Here is a 20,849-nt window from a genome sequence, read left to right on the forward strand (position 1 = left end):
ACACCCCGTCAGACGTCACACACACAGATGCGCGTGTACGATAACGTCAATGTGTAGTGTATGTGTAAAACGAGGTGTTTTGTATGAAGTGCCACTTCAAAAGATCTGGATCGTCTTTCCATCTTTTGGGCCTGCCTCTGCTGCGCCGTCCATCTCCAGGCGCCCATTGCTTCAGCCCACCTATCCGAGTGGATTACAGTACGTGAAAAATGCGCAAATGTCAAATTGCAATATTGCTTTCTTAGATGAATTGTTTCGATGTGGCCTTCCGCAGGGGGGTTAAAATGGCCACATCGAAGCAATTCATATAAGAAAGCAATATTGCTATTTGACATTTGCGCATATAAAAGTAAGCGCGCAATGCAAACAAATGTCAAATAGCAATATTGCTTTCTTAGATGAATTGATTCGATGCGGCCTTTTTAACTCCTCAGTTATTTGTATGATTCTATCTACCAATTTCCATTCAAATCGGCACAGTGGTTTAGACGTAAAAAGGTGACAGACAGACGGAGTTACTTTCGCATTTATTATGTATGGATTATTAATTTATTAATAAGTATGACATAGTTCAAATATTTCGTATTTCCTTAGTTTTTAGTCTTTATGCGCGTTAACACGTTGTTCCTGTTACGTTATGTCATTTACGGAGTGTCGGCCATTTTGTTTTAGAGAATTTGCGTCAGGTTTTTTTTTTCTAATTTATTGCGGCTTTGGTTACTAGACCATAGGCCGAAAAGTGGTACTTACTTAAATAACGAAATTGAGGAAATTAATAAAATCTAGACTAGTAATAAAGCTAAGAACTTAAATCAGTGAAAAGACAATGTCTTCCGAAGAGTTTTGTTTCAAGATCGTGAAGGTGGTCGCGAAGCCTGCGCAGGAGTCGGAGACGAAGACCAGGGTGGCAAAGACTTATCGAGAGCCACCTGCCGTTAAACCTAAGCCGGGTAACTTTATTTTGTATTGATCGTCATCCTCCTGCCTTTATTATTTCACCACTGTAGTAAAGAAACGCCGATTGTTTTGTCACTTCGCATATTTTATATAATTCACTTTAAGTAGGTAAATATAAAGGTTACAAACACGTCCGACAATAAGAGATAGATAGATGAATATAAAATAAATCAATAAATAAAATAAATTAAAAAAGAAATATAGAATTTATTACAAAAAGTCATATAACCTAACTTAAAATTACTTAACCTAGAACCCACTCCGTGTCAAACCCGGCCCAAAAATACAGAAGTAACATTTTTTATAACCCTTTTTTAAAAGGTATTTTTATATTGCAATTGTCAACACCGACTCTAGGTGTGGTCGGCACAAAATATATTCCTCTTCCGTTCATTTCTGTCAGCCGTCATTTCAGTCTTCTATCGTGTGGGTTGTGAGGTGGATTACCAACCCCATCAACCCTGGTGTCAGGGTGACTATTGAGCCGCCAAAGACCCCTGACTTGGCTCATGTAATTTATTAATAACTTTATTGGTCCCAGTGCGAACGCAACAATTAATACTTGAATATTATTTATACTGTTTCTTAACTTCCTAGATGAAGATGATGATGATGAGTTTGTAAAATCATATGTTCTCATTTTCTAATACCTTTAAAAGGCTTTGTTTTAATTGAATTTGTAAGCATTCATTGTATAGTTATAGTTGTTGGTACTCCGAATTATAAAATAAATAAATGTAACGCTTAAATGTAACGATCCCAACTCAAAAAGTGGTTAAAGGGGAAGCAGTTTTATAGCTTAAGTGAGTTTTTCAGTTTATAAATAGGTTCTTTTTTCCTTTTTTTATATAGATTTACTCTTTGCGAGAGTATTGTTTTTGGTCCTGTCAGAAGATGACAGGCAGGACAGTTTCTTATTTTAGTTTCATAGTTTAGTTTCTGAATAATTGTGTTATTATTGTGTTTAAATCGTATAGAAAGGCGGAATAAGATCTTTTAAATGTTGTTTTCTCTATTTCAGAGCAACACGCTTTTGTTTTTATTCCACCAGAGATTTCTATTATATAGATAAGTGTTTTTGCAATATTTTTCAGTACTTTATGTAAGTACTTAGTTATTATTGTATGTCACAATATGACTAAATGTACTGAGCGCTTTAAGCTTTACCTCCATACTTACCACATTTATTGCAATAAATTTTCATTTCATTTCATTTTCAAATTCAAATTCAAAAATATCTTTATTCAGTAGGTAACATAGTTACACTTTGAATCGTCAATTTTTACATAACGAACGTCTCATCCGCCTAAAACTACTGCAGCTTCTGACAACCTGTATAGCCGGGGAAAAGAAGCTGCAAGAAAAACCTCGGCACAGGGCCCTAGACGTTCTTTAAAAAAATAAAAATAAACATAAAATATTGGTATACAATTTCTTACTAACAGTAACCGGGACCAACGGCTTAACGTGCCTTCCGAAGCACGGACACTAGTTAAGCGTGTGACTCTTATCACTCATTGAGACCCTAAAGGGGTGAGGTAAACCTCAAGGGACAATTTCATTGACAAGTCTCTTTCAACGGTAACCAAGAGAAACCACACCTGCATTGTATGCAGATGTGTGGAAAGCGACTTCTGTAAGTAGGACGAGCTGTCTGATACTACGTAGTGTTGGGAGACAGTCCACTATCGATATACAGGGTGTTAATGACATCGTAACGAAAACTTTGAGAGATGATTGAGCGCAATAAAAACTCAAAATATTAATTAAACATTTGCGACAAGAAAAACACCTAACATCGTTTTTAATATAATCAGATAGACGTTACATTTTTTTTCGTTACGATGTCACTTACACCCTGTATAGTACTCCTTGTCGTATGTCGTATAAATCAAATCGAAAATGTTTCTTTTTAATAACAAAACCGTAGTGTATTAGCGAGTAAAAGAATAGTGTCAGGACCGAAGCAGATGGAATTCCATAGTCTGCTTACCCCGGTAGGAAATAGGTTAACCGGGTGAGAGCCGTCAGCGCTCCCCATTTGTCTGGCCAAGTAGTTAATGCCATCTGCGGCAAATCTACAATAAGTCACGTCAAAAAAAGGTGGGAAATGGGCGTACGTTTATGTATGTAGGTATTCATGTAGGTATGTTCTTTTTACAACAAAATACAAGAAAAAATTTTAACTTGAAGCCGTGGTAGCTCAGTTGCTAGAACGCTTGCCTCACACTTAGACGTCGCAGGTTCGAATCCACCTCACAACCCACACGATAGAAGAAGATTCCCTAGTTACTCATCGGTACTAGAGATGATTGGTCGATATTATTAAAAGATTTGACATTACAGTACTTAATAAAATACCAATGCGTTAAAAGGCTCAACATTAAATTTATGTATACTAAATTAACTTAAATTACATTAAATTAATTCATAATAATAATAATTTTAAATGCAATAATAGTATACAATTATAAATTACATTGAATAAATCCTCAATAATAATATAAAACCAAATAAATTTATATATTATGTAATAGTGCTTAAATCAAATTACAAATAATATCTAATCAAATTACAATATACCCGTATAATACCCTAAATAGTCACTTATATTATAATAACAAATTAAATATTAATACAATTATATTATATGATTGGCCACCTGACACGACACGATTCAACACATTATAGAAGGAAAAATTTAAGGGAAGAGAGGAAGGGGTAGACCTAGGATAACATTTATGAAACAAATAAAAGAGAAGGTGCAGGTCGTGTCGTATGAGGTGAAGGATTTGGCGGGAAGAAGAGAGGAATGGCGATTAGTCCACCGACAAAAGCGCAGCTCTTAAATAGAGAGAGAGACAATTATAAATTAACAATTCAAGAACTAATCGTCAAACAATCCCCCCCGAGTTATAAACCAAATACAATGATCATGTTTGTTAAGGTCTATCGATAGATTTATCGACAGTTGCACAACACTGGCGTCCGATAGTTTTAACGGTAATATACCGCTTTTAAATTCGGTAACGCATCGGGAAAAGGTTTTTCGTGCGTGATATGAACAGTTATGGCCGTAATGTTTAAAAAAATATAATTAATTTCGTTATCTGTGCCTCGTAGCATAAATGATTTTAAAATATATTAATGAATTTAACTTGTAATCGTTATAATTTAACGGTAAAAGGCGCTTTGTATAAGTTTATTTCGTGTAATATCTTTAGAGCAATTTTCATTAACACAGTTGGCTCGGCCATTATAGACGGCGATAGGCAGGTACAACTCGCCACTTATCACGTCGGTCTAACGCGGGGTCTAAAATGCCCACACCGAAGCAATTCATCTTAAAAGCAATGTTGCAATTTAAAATTTGCGCATATAAAAAAATACGCAATGTCGTTAAACGTCAAATTATAGCAATATTGCTTTTTTAGATTTTCCAACTAGTCAAATTAGTTACTTTTTACTAAACGTCAAAACACGTAATTACTATGGAATTTGTATGAAAAAGCACACTGTGACGTTTTTCTTGATCAAAATTCATAAATAAGTTAAATAGAAAAAAGAAAATGTTTTTCTTAGTTTCAGATCTGTCTTTATTTAGTAATCAGAATTTCATAATTGATCTTAAACCTAGTACACGACCCAATTGCTTCAATGTTCCCTTTTTAACCATACATAAAGCCAGAAGAGAGAGAGATAGATATAACTCACGCTTGCAGTCTCTAACGGGATGGGTAGAGCACAAGTCAAGCTGCAAAAAAAAATATCCGTACTTTGTGTTTACGTTCTATGACATGGTGGTACAGATTATACTCCACCAAGACTTTGCATTTGAAGCTTAATTAAAACTTCCTTTTTGTTAAAAATCCCATGAAAGGTAAAAAAATAAATCAGTTCTGATTCAATTAAGTATACAGGTTGTTAGTGACATCGTAACGAATACTGAGGGGAATGATTCAGACCATGATTGTATGTTAATATCAATTGGAATTTTCCGTCGCAAGATTCATGATTTTATTTAATTTTTTAAATTATTTTCAATACTATGCTTTTGCGATGGAAAAATTCATGAACTGAATCATCCCTCTCAGTATTCGTTACGATGTCACTTACATCCCGTACAAGTACATACAAGTAGATAGGGTGTTAGTGGCACAAATACTGAGGGGGATGATTCAGACCATGATTCTGAGTTGATATGAAGTCGATTTTCCTGTCGGAAAATTGATGAAAATTATCCATACTTTTGCATCAGGTCAGAATCATCCATCAACGTTTTCGTTATGATGTCATTAATACCCTATCTACTCTATGTGTTAAGATTTCATAAATGTTAAAGTTATTCAATTTTATTTACTATCGCAACCGCCATTATCGTACCTATAAAGCACTCTATGCACTAATAAAGTACGCGACGGTTTTGGCGCGCGCCGCGAGAATCCTAACTTTTTTATCCATTATCTCGTAGTGACGGAAACATTGCCATTCTGCCGCCATATACGGAATATTGTATGCGTCACGTCAGTCCGCGACTGTCGAACCGGCGCGCGCACGCTCCGTTCAAAAACTCCGCAAAAAAAGTAAAAAATCTCGAAAAGAGTTCATACGTGTTTTTGTGTTTTTAAGTGCATTCGGAAGTTGTTGTGTGTTTGTTTTGAAGTGAAGTTTTGATGTGTTAGAAAATCGCTGAGAGCGCCGGCGTGTGACGGAAGATTCACATATTTGCGGCGCTTTCTCTGCGGAGTGCATTCTAAATAACTCACATTTTATGTGGATTTTTCGGATTTTGGTCTTTGCCTCGATATTTCTATTTATAATATCTTTTATAATCTCTAGACACCACGTTCGAATCGATTCCGTATTCAAATTTATATAAAAAAGAAACTTCGACCATAGAGTTCCGGATATGGGCATAAAACTTTTTTGAACCAGTCTTTTTTAAAATGAAGTTAGTTAATTTATTAATAAAATGCACAATTTGGAAACGTCTGTCGGTGCAAGCGTGACCGATGGGTGGTGATAAGATATCGCGAAGTATTCTCACACGTCACAGTTACTTATCTTGGATTTAAAATGCCACAAACATATACCTTGCTGTAACGTTGTAAAGTATGCAATATAAAATATAATCTATTTCCTGTTGGATTAACTCCTGCATTTATCGATATTTTTTATGCACGTGATAAATGAAATAGTGACTTTTTAAAGTTGCTTATTCGCTCTTCATGGTCAAACAAGTTAGTCATCATTAGTAATTTACCAGATATCCGTTTGTGTAGGTGACTGGGTCAAAGATAAATTAAAATCTTGAATTAAAAAGTTTATAAGTGCAAATTGAAAATGGAATGAAATATATGTTTCAATTATGAATTACATAATACACGTAATGAGTTATGACTTTTGACCACGATTATTTACATAAAAACAAAATTATATACAAATTCAATAGGAAATTATATTATAATTAAAAATAAATGATTATCACGTGCTCAGCGGTGAAGGAAAACATCGTGAGGAAACCCACATTCCCGAGAAATGCATTTTCGGAGGTATGTGACCTAACCTGTTTTGGGCTGCTTTTTCCTTCGCGGGTTGGATGGTTAGACAGGCAGTTGCTTTTGTAAGAAAACTGGACCTGTCAAATCTTCAGGTTAGGTGAGCGGACCCTGTGAAAAACGGGATAATCCTACGGAGATGATGATTAAATAAAAAAAATATTATTAGTTTCGTAAAAAGTTACTGTTTTTTGTTCTTTATTGTACATGTCAAGGAAAAGCAAAGCAATGAAAACCTATAACAAAAGCACTAGGTTAGGTTATCATTCAGCCTATGCATTTTCAATTATAACAATAATTTTATCTACATTACAGTGTTTAATTTTATATTCTTATCTATAAAGTACGTGTTCTCAGTGATATGATAACATACGAAATTGAATTTAAACGGTCATAACGTATTTTAAGGAGGGATTACATATACCCGAAAAATAAGGCAGTAACTTGCATGCCAGCTACTGTCACAAGCCACACTGGATACCAAAGAGGATATAATCATTACGTTTTTGGATACATTTGCAATCTAATCTTGTATCTTTTCTTTTAGAAAAAAACCCTTTTCAAAATAAAAATAAAAATTTCAGTCTACTTGCATGCCAGTTAACGTATGTATACACAAGTAGTTGGCACATGCAAGCAGCTGGCATATAAGTGTGCACAGCTATGCGCAAGTGTAAACACAAACTCAAAAATATATTTATTCATTAAGTCTTCTTATCGTGTGGGTTGTGAGCTGGAATACCAACGTCATCAATCCTGGTGTCAGGGTTCTTACTGAGCCGCCAAAGGCCCCTGACATGGCTCTCGTAACGATTACTCACTTTCATCATTAAGTAACATAGTGACACTTTGAATCGTCGAATTTTTACAAAAATATATTTTTTGTCGAACGTCTCATCCGCCTAAAACGACAGCGCCTCCTAACTTGTACAGCCGAGGGAAAGTAGCTGCATTCAGCCTATTCCCATCGTTTATTCCCGCCTTTATACTAAAACACTAACCAGACTTTATGACTAAGCCCGTAGTAAACCTTTTTATGCAATAATTTTATCAATGAATCACTTGGTTACAAAAACTGTCATTATCTATTGCCGTATTGTTATCATAATCATGGTCTATTGAAAATAACTGAAGCATAAGGCATTTATGTTTGTTATTTACAAAAATAGTTTCCCCGTTTGCTTCAAAAGGAATATGGAATGCAGATAAGATAACTCATTTTCTATCAGGTAACATGGTAAAGATTATTTAACAGGATGTCGACGTAAGTAGATAATAATTTATTATGAAAACTATGTCAGGGGCCTTTGGCGGCTCAATAGTAACCCTGACACCAGGGTTGGTACCTCACAACCCACACGATAGAAGAAGAAGATGAAAACTATGATTAGGCCGAGGTTATAATAGGTTTGGAAAACTTTGAAGGATATTGAGTGAGTTATGGAAAATATACCATACGTCCTCCTGTTGGGGACAAGCTTCGTTTCGAAGGGATTAGGGTGTCGAACATGTTCCACCATACACAACATCTGGTCTCAGGTTCTACCAGCAAACCCACTGAGAGTCGAGTTGATTTAGAAAAGACACCTTTAGTGAGAAAATAGAATAAAAATCTCAAACCTAACGTCTTTTAAAGAAAACGTTACATTTACTCACTAAAAAACTAACTAACATTACGCATAACAAAAAATAAAACAGGCCGGTAAGATAAAAACTTGTCTATGGTCCAAAAAAACTTGAAGTTTGTACGGACGCCATTTTCCATAACCGGCCGACGTAACGACAATGGAACGTGTGAATGATTCCATGTTTAAATTTAAATCCGTACAAGGCGCGACCTTGAATTGAGAGGTGCGGTGCCAGTTGTAGCGGAGTTCATTTTTTTAATAGAGTTCGTAATTTGATTGTTTTTTAGTAGAGTTCGTGGAGCGTAGTGGAGTATGCACCATACCCCCTCCGGTTGATTGAGGGGGGGCCTGTGCCCAGCTGTGGGACGTATATAGGCTATTTATGTTTATGTAGAGTTCGTAATTTGGTTGTCTTCTTTGCATAAGTGGTTTACAACAAAACTATTAGATAATAACAGGAACTGTTATACCATGAAGGGTTAGGCAGAAGTGAATAATAACACCCACTCCTCGCCAGCTATATTTAAGTCCCATGTAATAGAAGGCGAGTCAATTTACCATTAACCGGGCACAAATCCTAGAACCATGTGATATCAATTATCTATAATTCAAACATGGATTCAAACCGATATCAAATTCAGTTATGGCTAAATACATACATAAATAGCCTATACACTCCACTGTTGGACACTGGCCTCCCATAAATCAACTGGAGGGGGTATGGAGCATACTCCACCACGCTCCACTGCGGGTTGGTGGAGGTGTTGTACAGCTAATAGCCGGGACCAACGACTTAAGCACGGAATAATCTACTTTTTCGGACAATCAGGTGAAATCAAATCATGGCTATATGCTTTATCAATATTTCTAAAACCAGTTTATCAGGACAGACTGAGGTGGGACTCCCCACTGCTGGGCCATTGGATGCGCTTACATACTGAAGTGGACTTGCAGATACCGGCTACCAGGCAGTGGGAACCTGCTTATTAGTATTGTGTTGCGTTTGTTGTTATTTGTAATTGTCGAGCCGTGTCGTGTGTAAATGGTTTTTTTTTATCGTTCTGTTACTAACACAAGATTAAGTTGTTTATTGCTTGTTCCTGACCTCTATGGAACATGTCCGAAATAAAATCTTTTTTTTTTTATTAGCGAGGTAATCCGCTGTCACTGCGACCCGACCTCGTTATAACCGCCCAAAGGCGATCAATGTCGAATGCGGTCTGCCATTCTTCCAGTTCATATTGTGTTTACGTCTCGCTTGTAGCATGTGACTGTAACCTGTTTACGACACACAATTTATTATTTTAATATTTTTACTAAGTGACGATGTGGTCTAGGGTGGATCACACTTGTTAGAAAACCTCCAAAAAAAAAAGCCATAAAAATGCCAGAAACTGCTTTTGTTTTTATTTTTTTGTTGTTGTTACCTAGCAAAGGCCTATTCACTCTTGCCTTGAAGACTCCCAGATTATAAAGAGTTGGAAAAACAGACCACGGCAGACAGTTCCAGTCCTTTGCCGAAATATTTATTTAAGTTTTTGAATATTCTTTAAAAAAGCAATATACGGCTAACCGTGTAATGTTAAAATCTAAATCCCTATGATTGGTTGAAAATGTCAACGCCTAACAATTTATTGTTTAGCCAATCACAGGATAGGATTTCTATCTATGAAGTTAGAATCTTAGTTACTCGAACCGTTCTCTAGAAGGTTCTTCACAACACATAGGCAATACCCCGGGTGCCGCAAATGTCCGTAGGATCAAAAAATCGTGATCTAAAAAGACATGACCGTGCGTTGCTCTATGGTCTATGACTCTACTCTAGATGCAAATGATCATATTTTGACATATTAAGGGGCTTTCTGAGCCCCTTCAAAAACAGTACAGATGGCGCTGTAAGATTTTCCTTCGTTTAACCTTCATTATGCATCTTTTATCTTTGTTTTTGGGTATAAATAAATGATGACCATTTTTCTTATACCTACCCAGTCACAATTACATAAGAATTATAATAAATAGGCTCGAGATATGACTATGACATACATAATAATAAAACACTTTATTGCCCACAAATTACATCTTCGACCGATTTATTATTCTGATCAAAATAAAGAGAAGCCATATAGGTAGCAACATCTAATCTATCCAATTTCTTCCAGGCAACCTTAGGGTGAAAGAACTTTATGAATAGGACCGCGGGATGGTGCAATACAAAAAATAAATAATAGATAAAATTACCATCTAATACTAAATCATGCCCGTTATCCCTAACTGGGTGGGTAGACTGAGCCACAAATAACTTGCCACCACTTTTGATATCAAGTCTCGAGCATTGTCTATGCATTGAGCGTTCTAAGTTTCTAACCTTGTATTTTTTTATATCCCATGTAGAGAAGAAATGAGAAATCCCCGCATATCTCACACCTACCACTTATGGAGCTAACCGTGAAGATAATTAACAAGTGGAGCACGCTAACCTGATATAGCTTGACCACAACAGTACACGATCGTAAACTGGAGCGGTCTGTAATTAACACTATTATGAATAGTACTCGTGACGCCATATTGGCAATAATGGCGCGAAAAATAACGGAACCATAGACATTATTTTAATTTTTTTCATAATTTAAAAAAAGAATAAGTGAGCAAAATGACTTCCCATTAAAATAAACTAAGATATGAATAAATGAACAAACATAGAATAGCATTTATTTTAAAGTAGTTAAGGTTAAAGTGCTTGTTAGCTTTCAGGCCAGACTGAAATATTATGAAGCATTATTTGATTATCTGTAATTTATTTAAATTAAAAAAAAAACTTGTTTTTTTCGAAATCATGAAGGTTTTTTATGAGAGAAATTATGGATTTGGCTGTATAGAAAATAAATATGAATTTTCATACCACCACATTAGTAGCGGTTCTCCAGAGTAGAACCAACTCGTTTAAAAGAAATAAACTCTACCATTTACTTACAAAGTTTCAAATTCTCTATTCCAAGTTTTTCTGTAACCGTCATTCATGATAAAATATTCTTATTTTTCATTTGTCTAGCCAAGCACGAAACATTTATCACGTATTTCTTGTATATAAAAATATCTTATCTATGTCTATGAGGAGTTTTAAAAGGCATGCGGAGTCGTGATTTAGAGCAGTGCTATTAAAAATTCCGCGCTCGTGGTGTACCGTGATTCCGTGCGCCGTCACAGCGCGTGAAAATGGCGATATGTATTCAGATGACGCGAGAAATGGCGGGAAAACACGGCCATGGTATGAGAAAACCAGGGGGGCTTAAAATGGCCACATCGAAGCAATTCATCTAAAAAGCAATATTGCTATTTGACATTTGTTTGCATAATATGCGCAAATGTCAAATTGCAATATTGCTTTGCTTCGATGTGGCCATTTTAACCTCTCAGGTTTGCTCAAAACTGACAGCTAACATTTCAAGATTAGCCCAGCTGACGTCATCCGACCCTGCGTTGCCATTTCGTAAAAAAATAAGTTGCCCACGTAGGTACAATGTTTTAATTTACTTTGCAAGGAAATTTTGAACTTTTAGTAAAAGATTTACGTACAGTTTTAATAAAAAATAAAAAAAGTGTTTATTTCTTGTTTTAAACAACATAAAGTTATGAGGCAACCCCAGTTGGGGTAATCGCATAAGCTTAAATTATTCTATCTTTTGGGTCTGCTCTGTTGCGACGTCTGTCTGTAGGCACTTATTCGTGAGCGCTTTGGACTACCCATCCGGGTTCATTCTCCCAACATGGCTCGCCCGGTGTAGTGTCTGTGAAAACGAGGTTTATTGTATGAAATGTCCGCGGTTTGCAGTGGACTACGTCTCAATTCACAGCCATTATCTGGTGAAAGTCTGGGAACAGTACACAATAGGTACCTAAACAGTTTATTCTCGTATTGTCTCTATGTTCTGCTGATATATAAAGATAAGCTCCCAACTATATTGGGGTAGTCAGAGGTACGATAAAAAACCGGACCTGTAAAATCTTCAGGTCAGGTAAGCGGACCCTGGAAAAACGGGATAAGTACTGCTAGGGAGACAATGATAATTTAACTACTTTATTACTTAGTTTTATTTTTAATTATAGTGCTTTGTAATATACTGCGTGGCGCACCCCTAACATTCAATACTAAAGTCATAGAATAAGGAATAATACTACGTATGGAACGGCAACTCTCCGCTCCCCACCAGCGGCTGAGCTAGGTTTACCTCACCCCCCTCGAACACAGTTTAGTCTTCAATCGTATGGTGTCAGATGTCACACACACAGATGCGCGTGTACGATAACGTCAATGTGTAGTGTCTATGTAAAACGAGGTTGTTTGTATGAAGTGTCCGGGGTGTGGCAAAAGTCAAATCAGTTTCTTGCAAAGTAATAAATTAACTGGTTGCACTTAAGACCTCCTGGTTACATGTTTCTGTAATAGACCAAAAACAACTGCAAAAACATAAATTTTATAATTTATTATGACAACTAATGGTGTAGTGTCTGTGTGAAAAAAGGTTTTTTGTATGAAGTGTCCGGGGTGTGACTAAAGTATTCAGCATTGACACTTAGGTGTAACACCTTTTATCACTCAGCACTCAATTGTACTAAACGCAATATATATACAAGTACCGGTATATGAAGAGTAAATAAGATAATGTGGCCACTCCTATAGCACATTACGATGAAGCACGTTAAGCAACGGTTTGGTATTTTGTGTTTTTAGTCACTTCCGAACACTCATGTATAATGGCCCCATTTCCTGCAGACACCTCCTAATTTTATTTCAAGTTATACCCGTCATTTTCTTAAAACGATAACTTTCCATAGAATTTATCACATTTCCTACCGGGGAACTAGAGGCCCCATTTGTTCGATCCTGAGAGACTTATCTTGCTATCTCCACATCATCAATTGTTTCATACACCCCACCGGTTCAGAGTATATCGTAATAAATTGGGTTTTAATTTCCCAATTAAATAATTAAAATCTTTTAATCTGATTTCGACTAGAAAGTCAACCAACCAGGCCAAACATTTTTAAAAAGTAATATAACTTTTGGGTGTTTTTTAGTACCAACTTTAAAACACAAAATGAAAATCCTTTAAAACCCAATTACAACCTTGTCGCATTAACATATTTGACTTTTACTGGAGCTATGTTTCTGTTTTTCAAATATTTAAATGCGACAGAGTTCTAATATTATTAGACATGACCTTACTACTAAACTAAATTGTAAAACCTCTACAATCTGAACTACTTAACTTAAATAAAAAGAGCCTGTTGTCAGTGCTATATGGTTAGTGAAGCTGGTCAATGGCCAGTAATTATACCATAACATGAACACACGCGCCAAGGTTCGTCGGACATTCTGGCGTCATAGTGCACTGATAATAAATACGCTAAAACTGTAAAAATAAACTTATCTAGGACGGTTGCTAGCCGTTTTCCTTTTGTTCGTAGTTCTGCCTAACCTAAGTTATTAGTGCATATATTAAAAGTTCTACCTTTAATTATATAATAAAGAAAATTACACATTATTTATTGGATAATTAATGTAGAACAGCCTCTTCGAAAGTTATAAATTCGATTTTTAATAGAATAGATTTATTTTTTATCATAAATGATCTCGATATTGTAAAAAAAACACTTTTCAGGACGTGTCACTTTCGCTTTTTAAAATTATTTTCTACTTGGCCAAAGCTTTTTTGTACGTGTTTTTTTGCCAAAGATAGAAAGCTTCCAGCTTTTAGGCATACTAATATTATTAATGGGAAAGTGTATGTGTCTGTCTGTCTGTTTGTCCGTCTTTCACGACAAAACGGAGCGACGAATTCACGTGATTTTTAAGTGGAGATAGTTGAAGGGATGAAGAGTGACATAGGCTATATTTGGTCTATTAGTAACCGCCTCTCTTTCCTAAAATGGGGGGTGGAAGTTAGTATGGAGCATTCCGCAATTTTCAACGTAGAAAGCTAAAAATTGGTATTTGCGACTAACAAAAAATGGCGCATCATTTTTTTTTTAAATAGTTCTTCTGTTGGCGCCCGTTCGAAAATCTGACGTACCGAGTTGCCATCCGACAAAATATATAAATCACAAGTATAGGTACGTATTTGTAAGTGATATTAACTTAACAGTAACGCAATTTAATACATAGCGATACGTCATAAATCGCACCGGTTCAACCTTATAATGGACAAATGCAGATAAAAATTTTATCATTCTTAACATCTTGAACTCTACGATGTATTTCAAATCAAATCAATTTATTTGCGAAAACACATAAAATACAAAATGGTAGTAAAATTATTCAAATAACAATGTTGTGAAGTGTTCGGCCTGCATGCAGGCGTACAAATATACATAAATAATAATAATAAAGAAATACATTGAAAAGAATATTATTGAAAATTATACTTATTATTAAAAAAATACAAAATTTAATTATTTTTATGTACAAAATTTTCCTTTAAATTATAATAAAATTTGTTCATAAGCCATTTCGTTAAGTTAATTTTGAACTTTAAAAGAAGACAAAACGCTTTCAATTTGGTTATATGACCGGACATTTGATTGCCCACTTGTGACTAATGCGATTGAACAGGTCGAATGTTAATTGGAGGATGGTATCCAATTATGTTATGAGAATGGTGACAAATATGACAGCGTTTGTTAGGTGTACATTATTGTGGGATTCCCATTCGAAAAACCCACAAAGAAGGATCAAATTAAAACCAAAACTTAATCCACAGTATAAAAACCAGGAATGCAAAGTGAGAGCGCGCCAAAACAAATTTAAATCACAGTGCTACCAACGTTACGAAACGAAAAATATTTTTTATTAAGGCTTGGGGCAATCGCCTTTTGAGCCAGTAAGATAAAAGTGCGAGACAGCCGAATGAGGGAACGTGATGCGACCCCAAGCAGCTGAACAGTCCATGTACATTATTGTGGGATTAAATTAAACTACGGAATAGAAGACATAATATCTCTTTCTTAGAGATAAGCTTATCTGTACTGTCTGTTTTCCTTGTATATTTCTTTTGGCTGTTCTTTTGTGTACAAAAGAATAAAGAGGTTGGACGGGCCGAGTGAGGACGAAACGCGCCATACAAGTATGAGCAAATAGTTCATACTTCAACTTTGCACTCAACTCGTCCGCAAACTTAGAACTCCGCGATAGTATATATTGAAAAGTTCGTCTTGTGCATTATAACTTGCAGGGCAAAAAGCAAATATAGACTATCAAGCAAGGAGTTACCTCCTTATCACAAAAGCTAAAAACCTTAGTATGATCGGGTACTTATCAAAAAACTACTTTTGTAAAAATGAAAGCCATTTAAATGCTCCATAATTTCACGCACTGTACGCTCCTATACCCGCATACCATTAAGTGCAGTTTATAATCTGTGCATATGCTAATTGGCTAACTGATGCATATGCGTGCTAGCGTGACGTATGTACTTGTCATAGTGCGATTAACTGTATTTAATAAAGTCATACTTTTTACCTTTTTTTTTTTTTTTTTTTTTTTTCTTTTTTTTCGCCTGTCGCTCTTTGTTGCGTGTGGACGTGTTTTAAGACTCAAGTCTCGAGTTTTTAAATTCAAATTTAATTGTTTATTGGTCTTTGGTTACATACTCGGTACCTCTCTTACTATCTTGTGGAATTGTCTATTTAACGCCCGCGCCATCTTGGATTTCGGTGTTGCTGTTCCGCTTCCGCGTGCACGACTTGTCTGCAAGCCCGTGACGTGTGCTGTTTGGGACCTGCTGTCGAAAAATAACTTTGAAAAAGTTTTGTGCGGTGAGTGGTTTCGATCCAGCGTCCCGTGAGTTGCGCGTCCGATGTGTTGACCGCTACGCCAGAGCCAGTGGAATCGGCACGGCGAATTTCGCTATCGCTTGCTGCCTACTCTCCCCTGCACCACGATACTGGCGATACATATGCGATAATTGAACGATAATTATACCACATAGTGTCGTTGTTGCTTGGTACTGGTGGGCTCGTACAGATGCTTTATAAGTAACCTACCAAAAAGTCTTGTACAAAATGAGATGCGACGCATGCCTAAAAAGTCTTCCAGTAACTGAACTTATTCGCTGTACTCAATGCAATAAGCTTTTTCATCGCAACTGTGTAAATATAACAGCGGAATACTTCAGGCACCATCAAGCTGAGTTGAAAAGGTCTTGGGCTTGCTCCCTATGTACAAACGTCACTAGACGGAGGGGCAATAATAGTGAAACGCCGGTCCGTAGCCAACTAGTCAGTGCACAGCAAGAAGTGACTAACATGTCATGTGACGATATCGTAATGTCGCGTAGTCGTGAATCAACCTGTGACCTGGACAAAGCCATTGACTCCTCACCAAGCAAGAATAGCCGCTCCCCGTCTCCCTCACTGAAGATTCATGACTCCACTGCCCTACTTAGTCGGATCTCATCACTCCTGGATGTTAAATTGGATGAACTAAGAGCATCTATACTGCTGGACATAGAACAGAAACTTAATTCGAAAGTCGAGGCTCTACAATCAGACTTCTCAAAAACCACGGATTTCATCTGTGCTGAACAAAAGGATCTGCAGAAACAAATACAGGTTAGTGAAGCTAAAATCCGGGAACTTCACGAAAAAAATCAACAGCTACAGGTAGAACTATCTATCATGAAAAAGTCCGTGTCTATTTTGGACAGAGCGTCCAGAAATCATAACATAGAGATTCAATGTGTACCAGAGAAGAAAACTGAGAACCTTATCACGATTCTCAAGAACCTCTGCGATGTGATCAATGCGCCTATTGGTGAGACGGATATTCGTGGGATTCGTCGAGTAGCCAAGTTGGATCCAACGTCCAAGCGACCCCGTAATATTATTGTGACCTTCCCATCCGAGCGTCATCGCGACGTGGTTATATCTGCAGTCAGGAGATTTAATAAGGACAACAAGGGCAACATTCTCAACTCATCGCACTTGGGGATTTCTGGCGATAAAATGAATATATACGTAGTCGAACACCTATCGGCGGAATGCAAGGAGCTACATGCAACTGCTCGGAAGTACGCCAAGGCTCATGAATACACCTACGTCTGGGTTAAGTTCGGTCGAGTTTATCTGCGCAAAGATGAAGGTTCTTGTGTAATCTTAGTGAAGAACTTGGATACTCTTAAAAATTTAGCCTAAACACTGTTCATTAATTTTCTTTCATGTGTGTATTATGTAGCTATAATTTGGAACCTTTTCTCTATAAGTTATGGATATTTTCTATCAAAATGTAAATAGAATAAGATCAAAGACTACTGAAATTTATCTTAATACTTTAAATATCAATCACGATATCATATGTTTAACTGAAACAAATTTGAACTCAAGTGTGCTCGATAGAGAAATATTAGATAGTAGGTACATTGTGTTTCGAAGGGATAGGGCAAGTTCTAGTAGTGAGAAGACCGAGGGTGGTGGTGTTCTTGTCGCAATTAAGGATTGTTTTAATGTTGTTAGACAGTCAACTTGGGAAAGCGAGGCTGAGGACATTTGGATCTCTGTGTATCCCGTATCTACTGGCTCACTTTGTGTTAATCTACACCTATGTGTGTGCTATCTTCCCCCGGATCTAAACAAAAATAAGCTTACGGCATTCTATAACAATACCCAAAAAACCATCCTAGATATACCCAACGATGATGTTATTTTATTAATAGGTGACTTTAATACTCCAGAAATATCATGGTCTCAAATTCCTTCTTCTGTTAAAATGACACCTTTTGGCCCGTACAACTCTAATACTTCCAATCTTCTGGATACTATATCTCTATGTGACCTCGTTCAGTTTAATAATATTCTTAATGATAATAGTCGTATTTTGGACCTAGTTCTCTCTACATCTGACTTGATAAAAGTTGACAAGGAACTACCTTTGGTTCATCCAGACCGACATCATCCGCCTCTCAGAATTGAGTTATCAATCTCTTGTTTTCAGCCAACTATTAAACCTAATCGTGTTAAAGTGTTAAACTTTAATAAATGCGATTATGAAGGACTGAGGGCTGAAATCAGTGATGTGGATTGGTTCGCTAAACTGGGTGAGCATACGGAAGTAGACAGGGCAGTTGACGACTTCTATGATGTCATTTATAACATTGTACGTAAATATGCGCCCTACAAAAGAGACGTTTCAGATACATACCCAATCTGGTACTCACTAGCCCTTATAAAATGCTTAAATGAAAAAAATAAGTATCATAAGCGTTACAAAAAATTCAAGAACCCGCGAGACTACGACACATTTTCTATGTTAAGAGGAAGGTGTAAAGAGATGACTACATCATGCTACAACTTGTTTGTAGCAAGTATTGAAGACTCTCTAGTTAAGCATGATACCAAAGCGTTTTGGCGTTTTGTTAAGAGTAAGAGACGCGGTTCGGGTATACCTCAGGTTATGAGATTAGGTGACAAACTTGCCTCTGGTCCTAAGGAAATATGTGAACTTTTGTCAATGTATTTCGCTTCTGTATTCGAGGATGACGTAGCTCCTGCTGGTGGTCCAGTTAATCCTGAATATTCTGTTATAGACACGAATTCCTTGGCTAACATCACGCTTTCTGAGAAGGACCTGCTGAGCAAAATGAAAGTCTTGGATAACAATAAAGGTGCAGGTCCAGACGGACTTCCCCCAAAATTCATTAAGGAGTGCGCTAATGAACTCTGTAGTCCCTTGACACTATTATTTAATATGTCTTTGAAGTCTGGAGATTTCCCAGCTGCGTGGAAGTCAGCATATATTGTTCCGATCCATAAGGGAGATGATAAGACAAACTGTGAAAATTATAGGCCGATTAGCTTGCTATCTTGTATAGCTAAGCTTTTTGAGTCTGTGGTATATGACTACTTGTATCATCAAATCATTTCAGTCATATCTTTTAACCAACATGGTTTCCTTAGAAATAGGTCAACTATTAGTAACTTATTAGTATATAAAAATTATTTATGTCAAGTTTTGGCTGGAAGGGGGCAGGTGGACTCGGTATATACAGACTTCAAAAAGGCTTTTGATAAAGTCAATCATGTGTTGCTTTGTCAAAAAATGCACAACTACGGAATTCATGGGTGCTTGCTCAGATGGATTCAGTCGTACTTGGCAAACAGGACCCAGCTCGTGGCACTTAAAGGTTACCTGTCTGGCCCGGTTATTGTCAAATCAGGGGTTCCCCAAGGTTCCCACCTTGGTCCTCTTCTCTTTGTAGCTTTTATAAATGATCTCTCTGAAAGTCTAAAATGCCCCTGTCTGTTCTACGCCGATGACCTTAAAATATACAAATCCGTTACGAACCAAAATGACGCAAATGCAATTCAGGATGACCTCAATGCTGTTTCTGACTGGTGTAAACGCAATAAAATGTTCTTAAATATCAATAAATGTTTTGTAATAACTTTTAGCAATAAGCGTCAGCACAGCGTTTTGGACTATAAAATTGAAGGGCAGTCAATTCAAAGACGAACTGTGGCTAGAGATCTGGGAATCCTTTTTGATTCAAAACTGAGCTTTCGGGAACACTATGATCATATCACCAATAAAGCATTTAGTACGCTGGGTTTCATCACTAGAATATCGCGCAGTTTCAAAAACCAGCAAAGTTTTCTTGCACTGTATTATAGCCTTGTGAGAAGCATGCTGGAGTACGGGTCTATTATCTGGTCTCCCTTCTATAACGTTCACATTGACGCCATTGAACGCATTCAAAATAAGTGCCTGAAAATCTTGTCGTACAGGTGTGGCCTGGGCAGATGTCTGTCTTCGTACAATGAAAGACTATGTCACTTTAAGATTACACCTTTGTATATTAGGCGACACCTTCAAGACCTTATATATTTACATAAAATTATTCACAGTATGCTCGATTCCCCAACTATTCTATCCCTGTTAGATTTCAGTATTCAAAGTAAACATAACCTCAGATATCCCAAAACATTTTTACTCCATGTCTACAAAAACAACACCTCATATTTCAATCCCATTGTCCGAATGTGTCGGCTTTACAATGAGTTGTCCAAGTTCCACCCTAAATTGGATGTGTTCAACAGATATGTTGGACCCTACAAACGTACCTGTCTAGAAGTCCTCAGCCAGCAATACCATGTGCCTAACAAAAGTAGTTAACCATGCTTGCCCTCCGAGACGGAATGTTTCTTTTCACTTTTTTTTTCACTTTTTTTTCCTTGTTTTATTTTGTTGTTATTTAGTAATTAACCACTTTTTAGCATTTAACTGCAACTAACCTCACGTTACAAAATTTCCTAACCATGCCGTGTATACACGTTTTGGGTTTCAATCTAGTTATTACCCACATCTGTTACCTTTTATTTTCGCATGTCATGATTGTTACCTGTTGTGTGTACCTTTTAAATAAATAAATAAAAATAAATACCTGACTGCCAAGGAGGAGGGTAATGTTTTTCGAGTGTAATGTGTGTGTGTATGTCTTTTTACATAACATAGCTTCACCTCTGTAAACCCTAAGGGGTAATCAGAGATGTATGATTACTAACACTGACTCTTCGCCAGCTATGATTAAGTCTCAGGTAATAGATGGCAATCCTGTTGCCATTAACCGGGCACAAATCCTATGATCCAAGTCAAATAACAGATTCCGTGGTCCAGTGGTTGAGCGTTGTGCTCACGATCCGGAGGTTCCGGGTTCGA

At 36.7% G+C, this 20,849-nt stretch overlaps 2 protein-coding genes across 9 annotated transcripts in view; one reads left to right on the plus strand and one right to left on the minus strand.

Annotated features, from left to right (window-relative positions):
• The window catches only part of LOC126378776 (T-complex protein 1 subunit eta), a 299,946-nt gene that overhangs the window by 112,608 nt on the left and 166,489 nt on the right, over positions 1-20,849 (minus strand). The window lies entirely within an intron of this gene.
• The window catches only part of LOC126378771 (spectrin alpha chain), a 174,234-nt gene that overhangs the window by 22,650 nt on the left and 130,735 nt on the right, over positions 1-20,849 (plus strand). The window contains exon 1 of one of the 7 annotated variants that reach the window (XM_050027152.1): positions 613-950. The exons of 1 other annotated variant lie outside the window; for it this stretch is intronic. In XM_050027152.1, coding sequence (XP_049883109.1) covers positions 827-950 — 124 coding nt within the window. In that variant the 5' untranslated portion in view covers positions 613-826. 5 more of the 7 variants (XM_050027159.1, XM_050027156.1, XM_050027154.1 and 2 more) reach the window with 5 other exon arrangements.

This window comes from Pectinophora gossypiella, chromosome 27, assembly GCF_024362695.1.
Source record: "Pectinophora gossypiella chromosome 27, ilPecGoss1.1, whole genome shotgun sequence".
NCBI lineage: Eukaryota > Metazoa > Arthropoda > Insecta > Lepidoptera > Gelechiidae > Pectinophora > Pectinophora gossypiella.